This window comes from Podarcis bocagei (genome assembly GCF_964188305.1).
Source record: "Podarcis bocagei genome assembly, chromosome: 6".
Lineage (NCBI taxonomy): Eukaryota > Metazoa > Chordata > Lepidosauria > Squamata > Lacertidae > Podarcis > Podarcis bocagei.
This window is the reverse complement of record NC_138130.1, coordinates 102,472,764-102,489,761: the sequence shown is the minus strand read 5'-3', so window position 1 is coordinate 102,489,761 and position 16,998 is coordinate 102,472,764. Positions and strand designations below refer to the sequence as shown.

Below are 16,998 nucleotides of genomic sequence, written 5' to 3'. Positions count from 1 at the left end.
CGCCGCAACCCCACAGTCGCCTTTGACTGGACTTAACTGTCCAGGAGTCCTTTACCTTTACCGTCCCCTGACATACTTGACAGGTGTAGTGGCAACTTGATGTTGTGGATTTGGGAGTCAGGATGATGCCCTGCATTCCTCCCCAATTCTTGAGGTTGTGGAATCTAAGAGAGGTTTCTTTTACTGAGCTGGTCTGACAAGTGAGAAGTCAATGACCTCAGCTGGCCACCTGAGTGTCCTCATCAGCACCCCAGAAAGATGAGCCAGGTTGGGAGAGATAATAATAATAATAATAATAATAATAATAATAATAATAATAATAATAATAATAATATATTATTTATACCCCGCCCATCTGGCTGGGCTTCCCCAGCCACTCTGGGCGGCTTCCAACGAAATATTAAAATACCATAATACATCAAACATTAGAAGCTTCCCTAAACAGGGCTGCCTTCAGATGTCTTCTAAAAGTCTGGTAGTTGTTGTTCTCTTTGACATCTGGTGGGAGGGGGATCCACAGGGCGGGCGCCACTACCGAGAAGGCCCTCTGCCTGGTTCCCTGTAACTTGGCTTCTCGCAGGGAGGGAACCGCTTGAAGGCCCTCAGTGCTTGACCTCAGTGTCCAGGCAGAACGATGGGAGTGGAGATGCTCCTTCAGGAATACTGGACCCAGGCCATTTAGGGCTTTCAAGGTCAGCACCAACACTTTGAATTGTGCTTGGAAATGTACTGGGAGCCAATGTAGGTCTTTCAAGACCGGTGTCATATGGTCTTGGCGGCCGCTCCCAGTCACCAGTCTGGCTGCTGCATTCTGGATTAGTTGTAGTTTCCGGGTCACCTTCAAAGGTAGCCCCACGTAGAGCGCATTGCAGTAGTCCAAGCGGGAGATAACCAGAGCATGCACCACTCTGGCGAGGCTGTCCGCGGGCAGATACAGCTAAGAGAGGGTGGGCTAATGGGTGGGCTTTTCCTCCAGCCCCCTCACCTATCTGCTGGGTAGCAGAACAAGAGCGAGAGAGTTGTGTAAGAGCCAAGTTTAAGGAAGGATGGGAGCTGGAGACACAGAGTCCTGTGCTGGACCCAAAACTGCGACTAATGGAGAAGCACAACCTGTTTTAGTGCTGACACTGTGAGCCTCTCCGTCTTATGCTCAGGCTGCTTATACCAGAGGTAGACAACCTAAGGCCCGTGGGCCAGATGCGGCCCAATCGCCTTCTAAATCCATCCTGCGAACGATCCGGGAATCTGTTTTTACACAAGCAGAATGTGTGCTTTTATTTAAAATGCATCTCTGGGTTATTTGTGGGGCCTGCCTGGTGTTTTCACATGAGTAGAATGTGTCCTTTTATTTAAAATGCATCTCTGGGTTATTTGCGGGGCATAGGAATTCGTTCATTTCTCCCCCCCAAAATATAGTCCAGCCCACCACATGGTCTGAGGGACAGTGGACCAGCCCCCTGCTGAAAAAGGTTGCTGACCCCTGGTTTATACAGTGGTACCTTGGTTCTCAAATTAAATCGGAACAGATTAAGTTCCAAAACCAAACTCCGTTCCAAAACCAAAGCATTCCAAAACCAAGGCCCATAGAAACTAATACAAAATGGATTAATCCGTTCCAGACTTTTAAAAACAACCCCTAAAACAGCAATTTAACATGGATTTTACTATCCAACGAGACCACTGATCTATAAAATGAAAGCAAGAAACAATGTACTGCCGTCACACAATCAATCAGTCAGTAGCTGAACTGGGTTCCACTCAGTCACAAAAACCAAACAAAAAGAGCTGCAAAAACACAAAATAAATAGCAAAAACAGACAGACCTCAACGTAACACTCAAAACGGAAGCGTAACACTCAAAACGGAGCACGTTTGGCTTCTGAAAAAAGTTCGCAAACCGAAACACCTCCTTCCAGGTTTGCAGTGTTTGGGTTCCAAGTTGTTTGAGTACCAAGGTGTTTGAGAACCAAAAAGAGCCATGTGCCGTAAAGGCAGCGCCGTCTCTGCTAACCTTCATTCCATTGATCTGAAAGCTCAATCTCTGTGGGATAGGTAAAGCAAACAATTTACCATATTTTTCGCTCCGTAAGATGCACCTGACCATCAGACGCACCTAGTTTTTAGAGGGGTAATGCAAGAAAAAAAAAATTTTTAAGGGAGCGCTGAGCAGAGCCTGTCTGCATCCCAGACTCTGCTCAGCGCTCCCTTTCACGAGCCGCGTGGAGCGTGTGTGCAGCACTTGCAAGTTTTTCCCGCCTGCCTCCTGCCTGCATTCTCTCCATAAGATGCACACACCTTTCCCCTTACTTTTTAGGAGGGAAAAAGTGTGTCATAATTAAACAGCGCCTATGTGATATTGAGCGACAGAATAATCTGGTTGCCATAAGGAAGTTTTCCCCCCATGCTATTATTCTTTCCCACCTAATCATTTTGACACTTTGCCACCCGATTTGCAAAATTTGACAATTCCAAAATACAGGCGCTCTTTCGCAAGATTGAATATACAGCCTTCGGCCGTACTTGAGGGTGAATTTCAAAAAAATCCACTAGAAAAGCAGTTATGTCCCTATGGAATTGGCAGTACTGAGTCAGTGGCTCCTGTGCCTGGACCCATTATAAAGATTTGAGGAGTGAGGTTATTACCCCTCTACTATTGTCCATGCTGGGTTCCTCAACCATTGCAACTGTGTTCTTTCTTTTAGCAGATCAAGATGATCAGGTGACAGCAAAAACTGCAAGGTTTTTAGCGGGGCAATTAGAATAAGATCTATTATTTGATTATTGCTGTAAACCCCCAAAATGTATTTTCTATAGTTAAGTTTTTACCGCTATCTTCATTATATTTTATTTTATCCCCCCCCCCCGCACAGTTTTATATTCTTTACTATACAACCACAGTATAAAGAGTATAATGAGAATGATTGGCAAACTTGTTTTGTTAGAAGTCTTTTTTATTTAAGTGTTTAATTAAGTATTAATTAGGAAGATTAAAAAAAAATATGTATGTAAATTTGCTTTTTCTTCTTTATTTTTTCTTAATTGTATTTTCTTTATTTTTCTTTTTGTAGTATGAGTTTGTAAATTCTTTGTATAAGTGTGTAATTTAAATTAATAAAAGATTATTATTAAAAAAGGAAGACATTATATATATATAAAATAGCAAGAGGAGGGTGCTTGGCTTCAGAAACCAGTTTATTCTGATCTATGAGACAGAGATACGCATCTCCAAATAAATAGATTTCTCCCCAAACACCCCCAATCAAAACAAGCATAAATACATTTATCAGACTGCGAACCTTTCCCCCCAAAAACGGACAGGGGCGAGTGCAAGTCCCTTTGCACGCTCTCCTCTTGTGACAAATGGACCACATTTGGTTCTTGGGAAGAAGCATATTTCGGTTGATCTGAGTGCAGCGAAGAACGGTGTGAGATACATTATAAATGTGATATAACCATGTACTAAACCACTACCGTAGTGCAAAGTGTAGACAGTCTGCGCGAGACCCGTGGCGCCTAAACCACCATCATTCCAGGCACAGGCGAGTGATGGGGGAAAGTCTGGTTTTAAACAGCTGAAAGGGTTTTCTAGCAGTCACCTGCTTCTTGGGAGAAAAGCAATGACAAACCTAGACAGCATCTTAAAAGGCAGAGACATCACCTTGCCAACAAAGGTCCGTATAGTTAAAGCTCTGGTTTTCCCAGTAGTGATGTATGGAAGTGAGAGCTGGACCATAAAGAAGGCTGATCGCCGAAGAATGGATTCTTTTGAATTATGGTGCTGGAGGAGACTCTTGAGAGTCCCATGGACTGCAAGAAGATCAAACCTCTCCATTCTGAAGGAAATCAGCCCTGAGTGCTCACTGGAAGGACAGATCGTGAAGCTGAGGCTCCAAGACTTTGGCCACCTCATGAGAAGAGAAGACTCCCTGGAAAAGACCCTGATGTTGGGAAAGATGGGGGGGCACAAGGAGAAGGGGACGACAGAGGACGAGATGGTGGGACAGTCTTCTCGAAGCTACCAGTATGAGTTTGACCAAACTGTAGGAGGCAGTGGAAGACAGGAGTGCCTGGCGTGCTCTGGTCCAGGGGGTCACGAAGAGTCGGACACGCCAAGAGTCGGAGCCAGCCAATGGCACATCTTGTTCTCGCAGTGGCCAGCCAGAAGCCTGCAAACAGGATCCGAACACAGGAGCCCTTTCCCCTCCTGGCGGCTGGGATTCAGAAGCAGGGCTGCCTCTGACTGTGGAAGCAGAATGCAGACATGAGGTGTCCCAATTCTTCCACGCAGCTGCCGCGAGCAAGCAGCATTTACCAGCTCTGCCATTTTTTTAAAAATACCGTATTTTTCGCTCTATAAGACGCACCAGACCACAAGACGCACCTAGTTTTTGGAGGAGGAAAACAAGAAAAAAAAATATTCTGAATCTCAGAAGCCAGAACAGCAAGAGGGATCGCTGCGCACCGAAAGCAGCAATCCCTCTTGCTGTTCTGGCTTCTGGGATAGCTGCGCAGCCTGCATTCGCTCCATAAGACGCACACACACTTCCCCTTACTTTTTAGGAGGGAAAAAGTGAGTCTTATAGGGCAAAAAATACGGTATATATATACAGCGCATCTGCACCTAGGTAGTTTGCACGTGCAGGACAATTGCTGAACCTCAGCCTGGATAGCGCAGCTGGTTGGAGCCTGGTAACTATAACGCCAAGGTGTCAGGTTCGATCCCCGTACGGGACGACTGAACATTCCCGCATTGCAAGGGGTTGGACTAGACTGCAGCGGTTCTCAACCTGTGGGTCCCCAAATGTTGTTGGACTACAACTCCCATCATCCCTCAGCTAGTGAGGGATGATGGGAGTTGTAGTCCAACAACTTCTGGGGGCCCACAGGTTGAGAACCGCTGGTCGCTCGCTAGAGGATCCTTGAATTCCCTTCCAGCTCTGAAATTCTACGGTTCTATGGTAAAATGTTAGAGGGTTTCTTTTAAAATCCCTCTGGATCAGCGGTTCCCAAAGTGGGTGGTATCGCTGGGTGGGATTGCGCAGTGGCGGAGGAAACCTCTCAGGCACCAGGGGCAGGGCAAACCGCCCGTAGGGGTGGGGCGGGGTGCGCGGCGCAGCACCCATATGGGCTTGGAACTGGCCGCGCTGCATAGTGCCCCTAGGGACGGGCAGAGGCGGAGCAAGTGGCATCGGCGTGCATCCCAGGGGGTGCACCAGCGTCGGCGCGCGTCCTGGGGGTACACCGCCCGCGGCGATGTTACCCCCCCTCAGGGATGGCACCTGGCGCAGACCGCCCCCCCCCAGCCCTCACCTTGCTCCACCTCTGGGATTATGGAGAGGGCGCTAAGAGGCAAAGGAGTGGGGCTTCTGGAGGAGTAAATGGCCACCATCAGACTTTGAAAAACAGGTATCAGTGGGTCAAGGTCATCCATTTTGCTCATTTGGATATGCGGAAGATATTAAAAATAAATTGAAGGGACCGCAGAAAGAGGGGGAAGCAAGTCAGGTTTTAAAATGTCGAACTGATTGAAAAATGAATGAAATGTATATATCTGAAAAGTTTATATATCTATAAATAAAGTTCATCCATTTTGCTGATTTTGGGGGGGGGTGGCGGCGGCAGGAGGGGGGTTATTGTTTTGCTTTCCTATGTATTTGCTATTTTTATCTTGCGTTTTTATGCTGTGAACTGCCCTGAGACCTATGGATGAAGGGCGGTATACAAATTTAATAAATAAAAAGAATAAACCATATTTTTCGCCCCATAGGACGCACTTTTCCCCCTCCAAAAATGAAGGGGAAATGTGTGTGCGTCCTATGGGGCGAATGCAGGCTTTCGCTGAAGCCTGGAGAGCGAGAGGGGTCGGTGCGCACGGACCCCTCTCGCTCTCCAGGCTTCAGGAGAGCCGCAGCGCCAGCCCCACAAGGTCGGGGGACAGCGGGGAGGCGGAACGCCGCCATCCCGCTGTCTCCCGATGTGGTTTGGAGGCTGACGGCGGGGAGACGCGTGCTTCTCCCCGCTGCCTGCCCCGCAAGCTCCAGGGACAGCTGGGAGGCGCAGCGCGTTTTCCCGCTGTCCCCGGACCTGGTCTGCAGGCGGGCGGCGGGGAGAAGAGCGCTTCTCCCTGCTGCCGGCCCCACAAGCGCCGGGGGGGGGAATTAAAAAAAAAATTCTTTATTTTCCCCCCAGAAAACTTGGTGCGTCCTATGGGCCGGTGCGTCCTATGGGGCGAAAAATACGGTAGTTTCAATTGACTTTAGAATAAATGTGCAATTGCTACTGTTTTGAATTTTGTTGTGTTATTATCTTCCTTGGTGGGTTGTGCAAACAAACTGCTTTTCTGAAGAACGCTTTTCACAGGGTAAGGTAGCGGGGGAATGGGGATGAGTTTGCCAAGGCGGGGAAATTTTGCCCAACCTCTGCGCCAGACACCCAAACAAAACAAAAAGCCCTTGACATAAGGTTTACATTCAAAATTCAAAGGAGAGGCAGAAGGAGGGTGGGCTTTTTAAAGCGTAGTTTGTCAAAGTATCCAGGGGAGAGCGTTTGAATTGTGGAAAACCTGTTCCAGTTCCTGAATTCAGATTTCAAATTCCGGCATCGGATGACAAAACTTGCGAGTCTGGAGTTTCATCAATTCTTGGTTGCACCCAAAACCTCGAGCGACACAGAGACTCCAACAGAGCGGCTGGGAGGCAAATGAAAAATATTCCGTTTCTGCAACGGAAACCCTCTTCCTATTTGCCCTTTGCTATCCCAGAACAATCGGTGAAACAGCAGAATCAAAGCTCTATTGTGATGGTTTCCTACGTGCTCTATAGGAAGTGGCAGCCCCTCAGCCTCCCCTTCCCCTAAAAGGTTAAAGCATCTTTCTTGGTTCTCACCCCCACCCCACTGCCCTTCGCAGGAAGCAGGCAAAAGAGCCATCCATTCACTCTTGCAGCATTTGGAAAGGCTGGGCGCATCGGCAGGATCTAGAGCGTTGAAGTCAAGCAGCCATATTGGTCGTCCTCATTCCCATGGGTTAATTTGCTGGCATTTTCACAAAGCTGGTTGCAGATTGTCTTTCCTGCTTCTGCGGCGATAGTTTACTCAATAATGCAACTTTCCCCCATATATATTAATATCAATAAACTCCACCCCCCCACCCCCAATTCTTTTACAAGTTCTTGATTTCTCTGTCCGGACTTTCAGAGATCTTCGCCTCTGGGCCTTGCACCAGGAACGTGTTCCAGTAAGCTGAGAGAAGATAGAAGGATATTCATTACTCACTATTCCCATGAAACGTATACCCTATAAGGGCAATAAACTATTTATAGAATATTATCTCTCCCCCATCCCCCATCCTCCAAAAAAAAAAAATATGCTAGCAAAGAGAAAGGATCCTCTGGTACTTTAAATACTAATTTATTGCAGCGTGACCTTTTGCAAATGAGAATCTCCTTCTGCGGATGAACCGCCTTTTGCGAAATGAATCTATTCCTTCGCAAACCACACGCCCTCTATAAGGAACGCAGGAAGATGACTTTGGCTAGGTTAAAACATAGGGTCCACCTAGCTTGGTATTGCCTACACCAGATTTTGGCAGCCTGGCGAAACGCCAGATGCCTTGACTACAACTCCCATCGTTCCCAGCCTACAACTCCCATCGTTCAATTGCATCTGGCTGTGGTGGACCTAAATTTTGGGGACCGTGAAGCTTCAATTGTCATGGGGGCCCCTTCGCAATGTTGGGTCCCATCAATATCATATTCAAAGGAGTTGTTCCAGAACAGATCGCAACCCCATTTAGAACAACTTTGCTGCTGGCTCTCAGACTCTGAGATTGTTGAAATCTTCACAACAACAAAAATAACTCATTTGAGTTCCAGGATTAGTGGCCCAGAAGCTACAGCTTCATGAATTTCATAATAGATCCAGCCCTGGCACTTGGCAGGGCAGCCGTAGTGTCAAACAGCTGGAGGGCACCAGGTTGCCAAAGGATGGACCACGCTGGCAGTGGGTTTCCAAGGTTTCAGCCAAGGGCCTCTCCAAGCCTGCCTCTAGATTCGAGCTGACCAAAGACACTGAGGTCCAGCTCCGAGGGCCTTCTGGTGGTTCCCTCCCTGCAAGAAGTGAGGTTACAGGGAAGCAGGCAGAGGGCGTTCTCAGTGGTGGCTCCCGCCCTGTGGAACACCCTCCCATTAGATGCCAAGGAAATAAACAACTACCTGACTTTTAGAAGACATCTGAAGGCAGCCTTGTTTAGGGAAGTTTCTAATGTTTGATCTTTTACTGTGTTTTTAATATTCTGTTGGGAGCCACCCAGAGTGACTGGGTAAACCCAGAAGATGGGCAGGGTACAAATAATAAATTATTATTATTATTATTATTATTATTACTATTATTCAAACATTAAATGGAAACTTGCTGCAATATATGGAAAGGTCATGGACATCTGTGGGTTTAAAACAGATTTGTGGCAGACATTAAGAAGGTGAGAAGACTAAACAGTCTTTCTGGTCCAGCAACTTGTCCTCACCAGAGGCACCAACTTGACCAGAAGATTTGGGGGGTGTTTGATGACACATGCAAAAGTTAAAAAAACTCAAAATCCAGGACATTTGCTTTAAAATGTAAAATTCTCTCCGGATGAGAATATGGGACCCTCCCCCTCAAAAGAGGATATGTCTGGGAATTCCCCAGCAGCCACTGAAGCCAAGCCACACTGTGATCAGCCTCCTCTGCAACTGACTGTTGACCCCCCACTGCAAATATTTTATTGGGGGGGGCGGTGGAGGGACCGGGGCCCCTTAAGAGTTGGCATCTATGGTTCTGACAGTGGCCAATCAGATGCCCCAAAGGTAAAAAGGTAAAATACCCCTGGATGGTTAAGTCCCATCAAAGGCGACTATGGGGTTGCAACACACCTCTCGCTTTCAGGCCGAGGGAGCCGGTGTTTGTCCACAGACAGCTTTCCGGGTCATGTGCCAGCAGGACTAAACCACTTCTGGTGCAACAGGACACTGAGATGGAAACCAGAGTGCATAGAAATGCTGTTTACCTTCCCGCTGGAGCTGTACCTATTTATCTACTTGCACTGGCGTGGTTTCAAACTGCTAGGTTGGCAGGAGCTGGGACAGAGCAACGGGAGCTCACCCCGTCACAGAGATTCGAACCGCCTACCTTCTGATCGGCAAGCCCAAGAGGCTCAGGGGTTTAGACCACAGCAGAAAATTCTCACACAAAAGCCCTCTCCCCTCCTGTAGTTTCCAGCAAGGGGTATTCAGGAGCGTTTCTGTCTCCCAGCTATGGTGGCAGAGCACAGCCACATCATAGCTAGAAGCCATCGATGGTCCTGTTCTCCACAAATTTATCCAATTCTCTTTTAATGTTTGCGGGAAATCACTGCCTCCCACAGGAGCATAGCTGTCAACTTTTCCCTTTTCTTGTGAGGAATCCTATACGGAATGAGGGAATTTCCCTTAAAAAAGGGAAAACATTGACAGCTATGCGCAGGAGCGAGTCCCAGAGTTTAATGACGTTCTGCGTCTTTCATGTTCCGGAACAGCCATGACACAATTGCTAACCTTAGAGAGGTATCTGTCTGCTGGCCTTTTAAGCAATCTTAACAAATGATTCCTACAGGAAAGCAAAGTCTGTCCTTGCAGTTTCTGGTAACAACACTTACATATCTTCCAGGAATGCTCCAGGAGCTATTTTTAATATGGGGGATTATTTTTAATATGGGGAGGGGGAATGGATTCGTCTGACACATCTTCCGCTTCCCAGAATGCCAGATGGATTGCATATTATTAGACACCAAGCAGCTCTACAGACTCGGGAAGGGATGCGATTCGGCGTGGGTTTCGTAACCCTCGGCCCGCCCTCGACGAAATGCGAGCGGGTGTCTCTGGCAGCTTCTGATGTCCCGTAAAGTGCAGAGACGGAAGAAAGACTCCCAGCAGTCCAGTGACTAACAGGGCACAGAACAGAACAAATCGCGAGCTTAAGGCCATGTGCATTGCGACTGGAGGCAAGTCTCCCTTCAGTAGAAGTACGGACTTGGCAAAGAACTCTTAACTTCTGGCTCCGCCTAAACTCAAATCCCCCCAGTTTGCTATCCCTAGTACTTCAAGACTCCCATAAAAGTGCCTGGCTTAAAACCGTCTATCAAAAACTTCACTCTTGTAGCCTATCCCCACAACACCTACTCGCTATGGGCCCCACTAAAGCAAACAGTCTAATTGGTCAACGTCTAAAAGATATTAAGCATCAGAACAACCTGGACACTATAAGGAAATTCTGCCCTTGGTATGTTCATTTTCCACCTCTCCATTTTGATTCTCTGGCCCCATATCGGCACAAACTTCTTATCCCAAAATACAGACATGCTTTTACACTTGCAAGACTGGATGTTTTGCCACCTGCGGTATTCGAGGGTCGATTCCACAAGATCCCGCCTGAGAAACATCTTTGCCCCTGTGGAGATGGCAGCACCGAAACAGCGGCACACGTCCTCCTGTCCTGTACTCTCTACAAAGACCTGAGGAACGAGACAATCACCCCACTCGTCCTAAGCATCCCAGGGCGCTCAACCACTGCCACAATGTCCTTTCTTCTATCAGATAACAGCAAAGGTTGCTAGGTTCATAGCAGGGGCAGTCAGAATAAGGGCCACTAACTGACGGCTGATTCAGGACTTTAAATTGTGGTCTTATATCCAATCTCCTTTTCTGCGTATACTGTAATGTTTTAATGTTGCTATGGCCATTGGCTAATGCAGATAAAGTTTTATCTATTTATCTTAAGGCGATGTGTTCGCACCTGGTTAAGTCTGCAAGGGCAGCTGGTTTGAAGCTCACCCACATTCCGTTCCTTTCCGGTGCTTGTCAGGTTGGGGAAGTGTTTGTTGGGGAACAGAGAATGCGGCAGCTGGACTGGGGACTGGGAGCGGTCGCCAAGACCACGTAACACTGGTCTTGAAAGACCTGCATTGGCTCCCAGTACGTTTCCGAGCACAATTCAAAGTGTTGGTGCTGACCTTTGAAGCCCTAAATGGCCTCAGTCCAGTAGACCAGAAGGAGCGTCTCCACCCCCATCGTCCAGCCTGGACACTGAGGTCCAACACCGAGGGCCTTCTGGCGGTTCCCTCCCTGCAAGAAGCAAAGTTACAGGGAACCAGGCAGAGGGCCTTCTCGGTGGTGGCACCCTCCCTGTGGAACACCCTCCTGGCAGATGTCAAGAAAATAAACATATGACCTTTAGAAGACATCTGAAGGCAGCCTTGTTCGGGGAAGTTTTTAATGTTTGATGTTTTATCGTGTTTTTAATATTCTGTTGGGAGCCGCCCAGAGTGGCTGGGTGGGGTATAAATAATATTTGTTTGTTTGTTTGTTTGTTTGTTTGTTTGTTTGTTTGGGTGCCAGGCTGACTAAGGCTGCCCTAGCATATCATTCCCAGGCATCTCCCCCCCCCCCCTTAACCAAACATTCTCTGGCATGTTAGTGTTCTGCAAGCCAGGAGTTATTTTCCACTGGGGAGCATTCAAACACTCAAGACACACACACCCCAACCTGGAATCTCAGTGGTAGACTCCCAAGAGGGCTTTGTCGCGCATGGCATGCTTAGTTTTACAAGAAGCCCCCATTCGATGTTGTTAGCTGTACCAGAAAGTAAAGGGTCTGGGGGTGTGTGCATTAACCTCAACAGCTAAGAAAGCCAAATGTTTCAAGGTAGCTTGTCTTTGAATTTTATTGCATCCCCCCCAACCCCAACCCCACTGGTCTTGCAATCCAGCCTCATCTTTCCTGCTTCAATGCATAGCTGTCAACGTTTCCCTTTTTTTAAAGGAAATTCCCTTATTCCGAATAGGATTCCTCGCAAGAAAAGGGAAAAGTTGACAGCTATGCTTCAATGGAAGGGACGTGGGTGGCGCTGTGGGTTAAACCACTGAGCCTAGGACTTGCCGATCAGAAGGTCGGTGGTTCGAATCCCCGCGACGGGGTGAGCTCCCGTTGCTCAGTCCCTGCTCCTGCCAACCTAGCAGTTCAAAAGCACGTCAAAGTGCAAGTAGATAAATAGGTACTGCTCCGGCAGGAAGGTTAACGGCGTTTCCGTGCGCTGCTCTGGTTCGCCAGAAGTGGCTTAGTCATTCTGGCCACATGACCTGTGGCTGTACACCGGCTCCCTCAGCCAATAAAGCGAGATGAGCGCCGCAACCCCAGAGTCGGCCACGACTGGACCTAATGGTCAGGAGTCCCTTTACCCTTTACCTTTATGCTTCAACGGAGAGGGGAGGGGGAATTAAATACATTTTTGTAAGTTCGGTTGTTCCTCCCACTGGAGTTAACAACATTTTTACCAAACCACCACCTCTCTGGGATTCTGTGTTGGCAAAGCCCCAAACGGACCCAATCTGAACCACCAAGCCACCTTTGAAAGCTCTGCTCGGGTCAACCATACCTTCGTTTGTCCTGGAAACTAGCCGGAAGTTCTGCACTTCTTGCCGGAACTCTTGTTTCTTGACCTTCTTGATCTGGATCAAATGAAAGATTCCTACAAAAAAAACAAACCCCAAGAACCAGACACAGATGCATAGTTTAGAAAATGATGTGGGATGTGATACATAGATAGCAGTCAAGTACAACATCCCTTGTTTTCCTAGAGTGGACATGCAAGGCGATGTTTGGTCCAGCCAGTCGGAACTTCCTGTTTCCTCCTGGGCTGGGACTTACTTCCTCTTACATGTGACTAGAGGTGGGCGTGACCTTACCTGACCAGGTAACACAAAAGGACAAGGCACACTGCATACTCTTTGACTTCCTCCATCGTTGGAGCAACAGCTTTTTAGCTAGAGATGCTTCCAGCCAACAGAGGACAAAGGGACTATCTCCATATGGGATAGATTCCAGATGTATATACTTTGTAACTAAGTCTGCCTTCAGGGATCCATCTGTGAACTGAATGTGTGAGTAAACTTCTTTTATATACAATGGTACCTCAGGTTACATACACTTCAGGTTACATACGCTTCAGGTTACAGACTCTGCTAACCCAGAAATAGTGCTTCAGGTTAAGAACTTTGCTTCAGGATGAGAACAGAAATTGTGCTCCGGTGGCGCAGCGGCAGCAGGAGGCCCCATTAGCTAAAGTGGTGCTTCAGGTTAAGAACAGTTTCAGGTTAAGAATGGACCTCCGGAACAAATTAAGTACTTAACCCGAGGTACCACTGTATACTTTGCACAAGATTGTGTCGTGTCTATTCTTTTAAGAGGGATATAAGGGAAATTACCAGGAATCTAAAGGGATGCAGGTGGCGCTGTGGGTTAAACCACAGAGCCTAGGGCTTGCCAATCAGAAGGTCGGCGGTTCGAATCCCCGTGACGGGGTGAGCTCCTGTTGTTTGGTCCCTGCTCCTGCCAACCTAGCAGTTCGAAAGCACGTCAAAGTGCAAGTAGATAAATAGGTACCGTTCCAGCGGGAAGGTAAACGGCGTTTCTGTGCGCTGCTCTGGTTCGCCAGAAGCGGCTTAGTCATGCTGGCCACATGACTCAGAAGCTGTACGTCGGCTCCCTCGGCCAATAAAGCGAGATGAGCGCCGCAACCCCAGAGTCGTCTGCGACTGGACCTAACGGTCAGGAGTCCCTTTACCTTTACCTTACAGGAATCTAATATTGAGAAGCTTAAACAAGCTTGCAACAAGCTAACCGCTGTGAGTTTAAAAGGGGTATGTAAAAAAGTTATATGTTATAAAACTTGCTGCTGGCAAACCCCTATGGACAGCGCATGTGCAGCGTCGCTATGTACAGCACACGTGTCATACGTAGTGACACCGCACATGCGCCCTACGTAGCGACGCCCTGCCCGGGTGTCACGACGCCTTCGTTCACCCCTGGTCTGGCCCACAGCTTAACACCGCAATGGGCCTCTGGTTGGCCAGTGTGAAAACCACATGCTGGTCTAGATGGACCACTGGCCTGATCCTGCAGCCTCTTCTCATGTTCTTATGCAGACTGACGTGGCACAGGCCATGCTGCCTTGCCAGGATTCGACCACCTCATTCTGTCACGTGCGTGGACAACTCCCCGGCCTCAGGTATGTCGCTGGAAGCGAACCTAAGGACAGGCTCAAACTACCGTATTTTTCGCTCCATAGGACACACTTTTTTCCTCCTTCTTTTCCTCCTCCAGATTCCCAGCGAGGCGCCTTTCCTGAGAACCCGGAGGAGGAACGGAAGGGTCTCCTTCTGTTTCTTCTCCAGCTTCGCTTGAAGGGGCGTTGCGCAGTTCTCCCTCTCTGCGCAGCGCCTCTCCTTCGCAGGAGAGGTGTTGCTCAGAGAGGGAGAACTGCGCAGCGCCCCTTCAGCCACGTGCCTGCCTAGAAGCCGGAGGAGGAGCAGAAGGGTCTCCTTCTGTTCCTCCTCCAGCTTCACAGCGAGGCACCTGTCCTGCGAAGCCTGTCCTTCTCCAGCTTCGCTTGAACTGCGCAGTGACCCTTCAGCCTCGCGCCTGCCCTGGCTTCTGCCTTAGCTGTGCGCAGCCTCTTCCGGGCAGGGGGAGCCTTCATCCCGCTGCCCTGAAGAGGCTTGGCGCGGTTATCCCAGAAGCCAGAACAGCCAGACGGCATCCCAGAAGTCCCATGGTATCTTGCTGTTATGGCTTCTAGGATTCAAAATATTTTTTTTCTTGTTCTCCTGTCCCCCCAAACTGGGTGCGTCCTATCATCCGGGGTGTCCTATAGAGCGAAAAATATGGTATTTCCTTGGGGGGTTTTAAGCAGAGGTTGGGTGGTCATCAGTCATGAATACTTCAGCTGAGATCCCTGCACTGCAGGGGGCTGGACTAGATGACCGCTGGAGGACCCTTCCAACTCTACAATCCTATGACTCTTTGGCTCTATTGTCGAACCACCTGGAGCTCCGGCTTGTGCCGTAACACGGAGCATAAAAAGGACATTTATTTTATTTTGCCCGTTCATCCCTTCTCCTATCTAAGAGAAACCTCCTCCTCTCTGCCCTGCCCTTCCCTTTTTTTCCACAGCTCCGGCCAAACATGGTACATATTTCATCCATCCTGGCAGACACAGCAACTGGGTTTTGGGTTTCTGCTAATCCCCCGACGTTTTGAAACGTGGCTCAAACAGGAAATATAAAAATATTTGTCTGCAGATTTATGCGCCTTTCTGTGCCGCTGCCATTGAGTCAATTGTTTAAAGCGGAGAGGAAAACGGACTGAGGTGCCTTTTTTTCTGAGAGACAGAGAGAGAGAGAGAGAGAGAGAGAGAGAGAGAGAGAGAGAGAGAGAGAGAGAGAGAGGGTGGGCGCCCACATTGAGTCACGGAGTCGAATCCTGCCAAGAGACTAAAAGCAGGGGCAATGTGCTAGGCACATAAAAGATCTGGGGCTGCAGCCTCGGGGCACAACTTTGCATGGAATTTGCATATGCTAATTCCCACATACACAATGCAGATCCATAATTTGAATGCCACAGAAGACATGCCAACTGATATTTACATCCAGCCCTTTGCCAGATAGTCTCCTATTAATTGGGGCTCCACCCCAGATTACCTTAGGTCAGGTCCTTCCAATTAACTTCACCACAGATCCTGCTCCAAATAAACTCAGTTCCCCTTCAATTATCACCCCCTGAACACCCCCCCTCCGCAACTCTAGATAAAATCATCTTCAATTAGTTTATTTCCTCGTGTAAATATCCTACCTGGTTACTCCCATTTGATCTCCCCAAAATTAATTACCTACTGAGAAACATCTGGGGCACTCAGAAAAAAGGTTTGGGGGTCTGGGCCCTGCTCTGAGAGACCCCCCCTGGACCCCCATCCACACAGAGGCAACCTCCATTGCGGAGGGTTGGACTAGATGACGCCTTGAGGGCCCTTCCAACTCTACAATTCTGCGATTCTGTGAAATGTGCCCTCAGACTCGGGATGGATCCAGAGATGATGATGAGAATGATAATCATAGAATCATAGAATCATAGAGTTGGAAGAGACCACAAGGGCCATCGAGTCCAACCCCCTGCCAAGCAGGAAACACCATCAGAGCACTCCTGACATATGGTTGTCAAGCCTCTGCTTAAAGACCTCCAAAGTAGGAGACTCCACCACACTCCTTGGCAGCAAATTCCACTGTCAAACAGCTCTTACTGTCAGGAAGTTCTTCCTCATGTTTAGGTGGAATCTTCTTTCTTGTAGTTTGGATCCATTGCTCCGTGTCCGCTTCTCTGGAGCAGCAGAAAACAACCTTTCTCCCTCCTCTATGTGACATCCTTTTATATATTTGAACATGGCTATCATATCACCCCTTAACCTCCTCTTCTCCAGGCTAAACATGCCCAGCTCCCTTAGCCGTTCCTCATAAGGCATCGTTTCCAGGCCTTTGACCATTTTGGTTGCCCTCCTCTGGACACGTTCCAGTTTGTCAGTGTCCTTCTTGAACTGGGGTGCCCAGAACTGGACACAGTACTCCAGGTGAGGTCTGACCAGAGCAGAATACAGTGGCACTATTACTTCCCTTGATCTAGATGCTATACTCCTATTGATGAGGCCCAGAATTGCATTGTCTTTTTTAGCTGCCGCGTCACACTGTTGGCTCATGTCAAGTTTGTGGTCAACCAAGACTCCTAGATCCTTTTCACATGTACTGCTCTCAAGCCAGGTGTCACCCATCTTGTATTTGTGCCTCTCATTTTTTTTGCCCAAGTGCAATACTTTACATTTCTCCCTGTTAAAGTTCATCTTGTTTGTTTTGGCCCAGTTCTCTAATCTGTCAAGGTCGTTTTGAAGTGTGATCCTGTCCTCTGGGGTGTTAGCCACCCCTCCCAGTTTGGTGTCATCTGCAAATTTGATCAGGATGCCCTTGAGTCCATCATCCAAGTCATTGATAAAGATGTTGAATAAGACCGGGCCCAAGACAGAACCCTGTGGCACCCCACTAGTCACTCTTCTCCAGGATGAAGAGGAACCATTGATGAGCACCCTTTGGGTTCGGTCAGTCAGCCA

General features: G+C 48.3%; 1 protein-coding gene across 1 annotated transcript in view; it reads right to left on the bottom strand.

The window, feature by feature from the left end:
* Positions 1-6,246: 6,246 nt before the first annotated feature.
* CHRDL2 (chordin like 2) overlaps positions 6,247-16,998 on the bottom strand; it is a 51,225-nt gene continuing 40,473 nt past the window's right edge. The window contains exons 10-11 of the mRNA XM_081197424.1: positions 12,445-12,537; positions 6,247-7,239 (exon numbers count right to left, since the gene is read on the bottom strand). Coding sequence (XP_081053550.1) covers positions 7,160-7,239; positions 12,445-12,537 — 173 coding nt within the window. The 3' untranslated portion in view covers positions 6,247-7,159. The remainder of the gene's footprint in view (positions 7,240-12,444; positions 12,538-16,998) is intronic.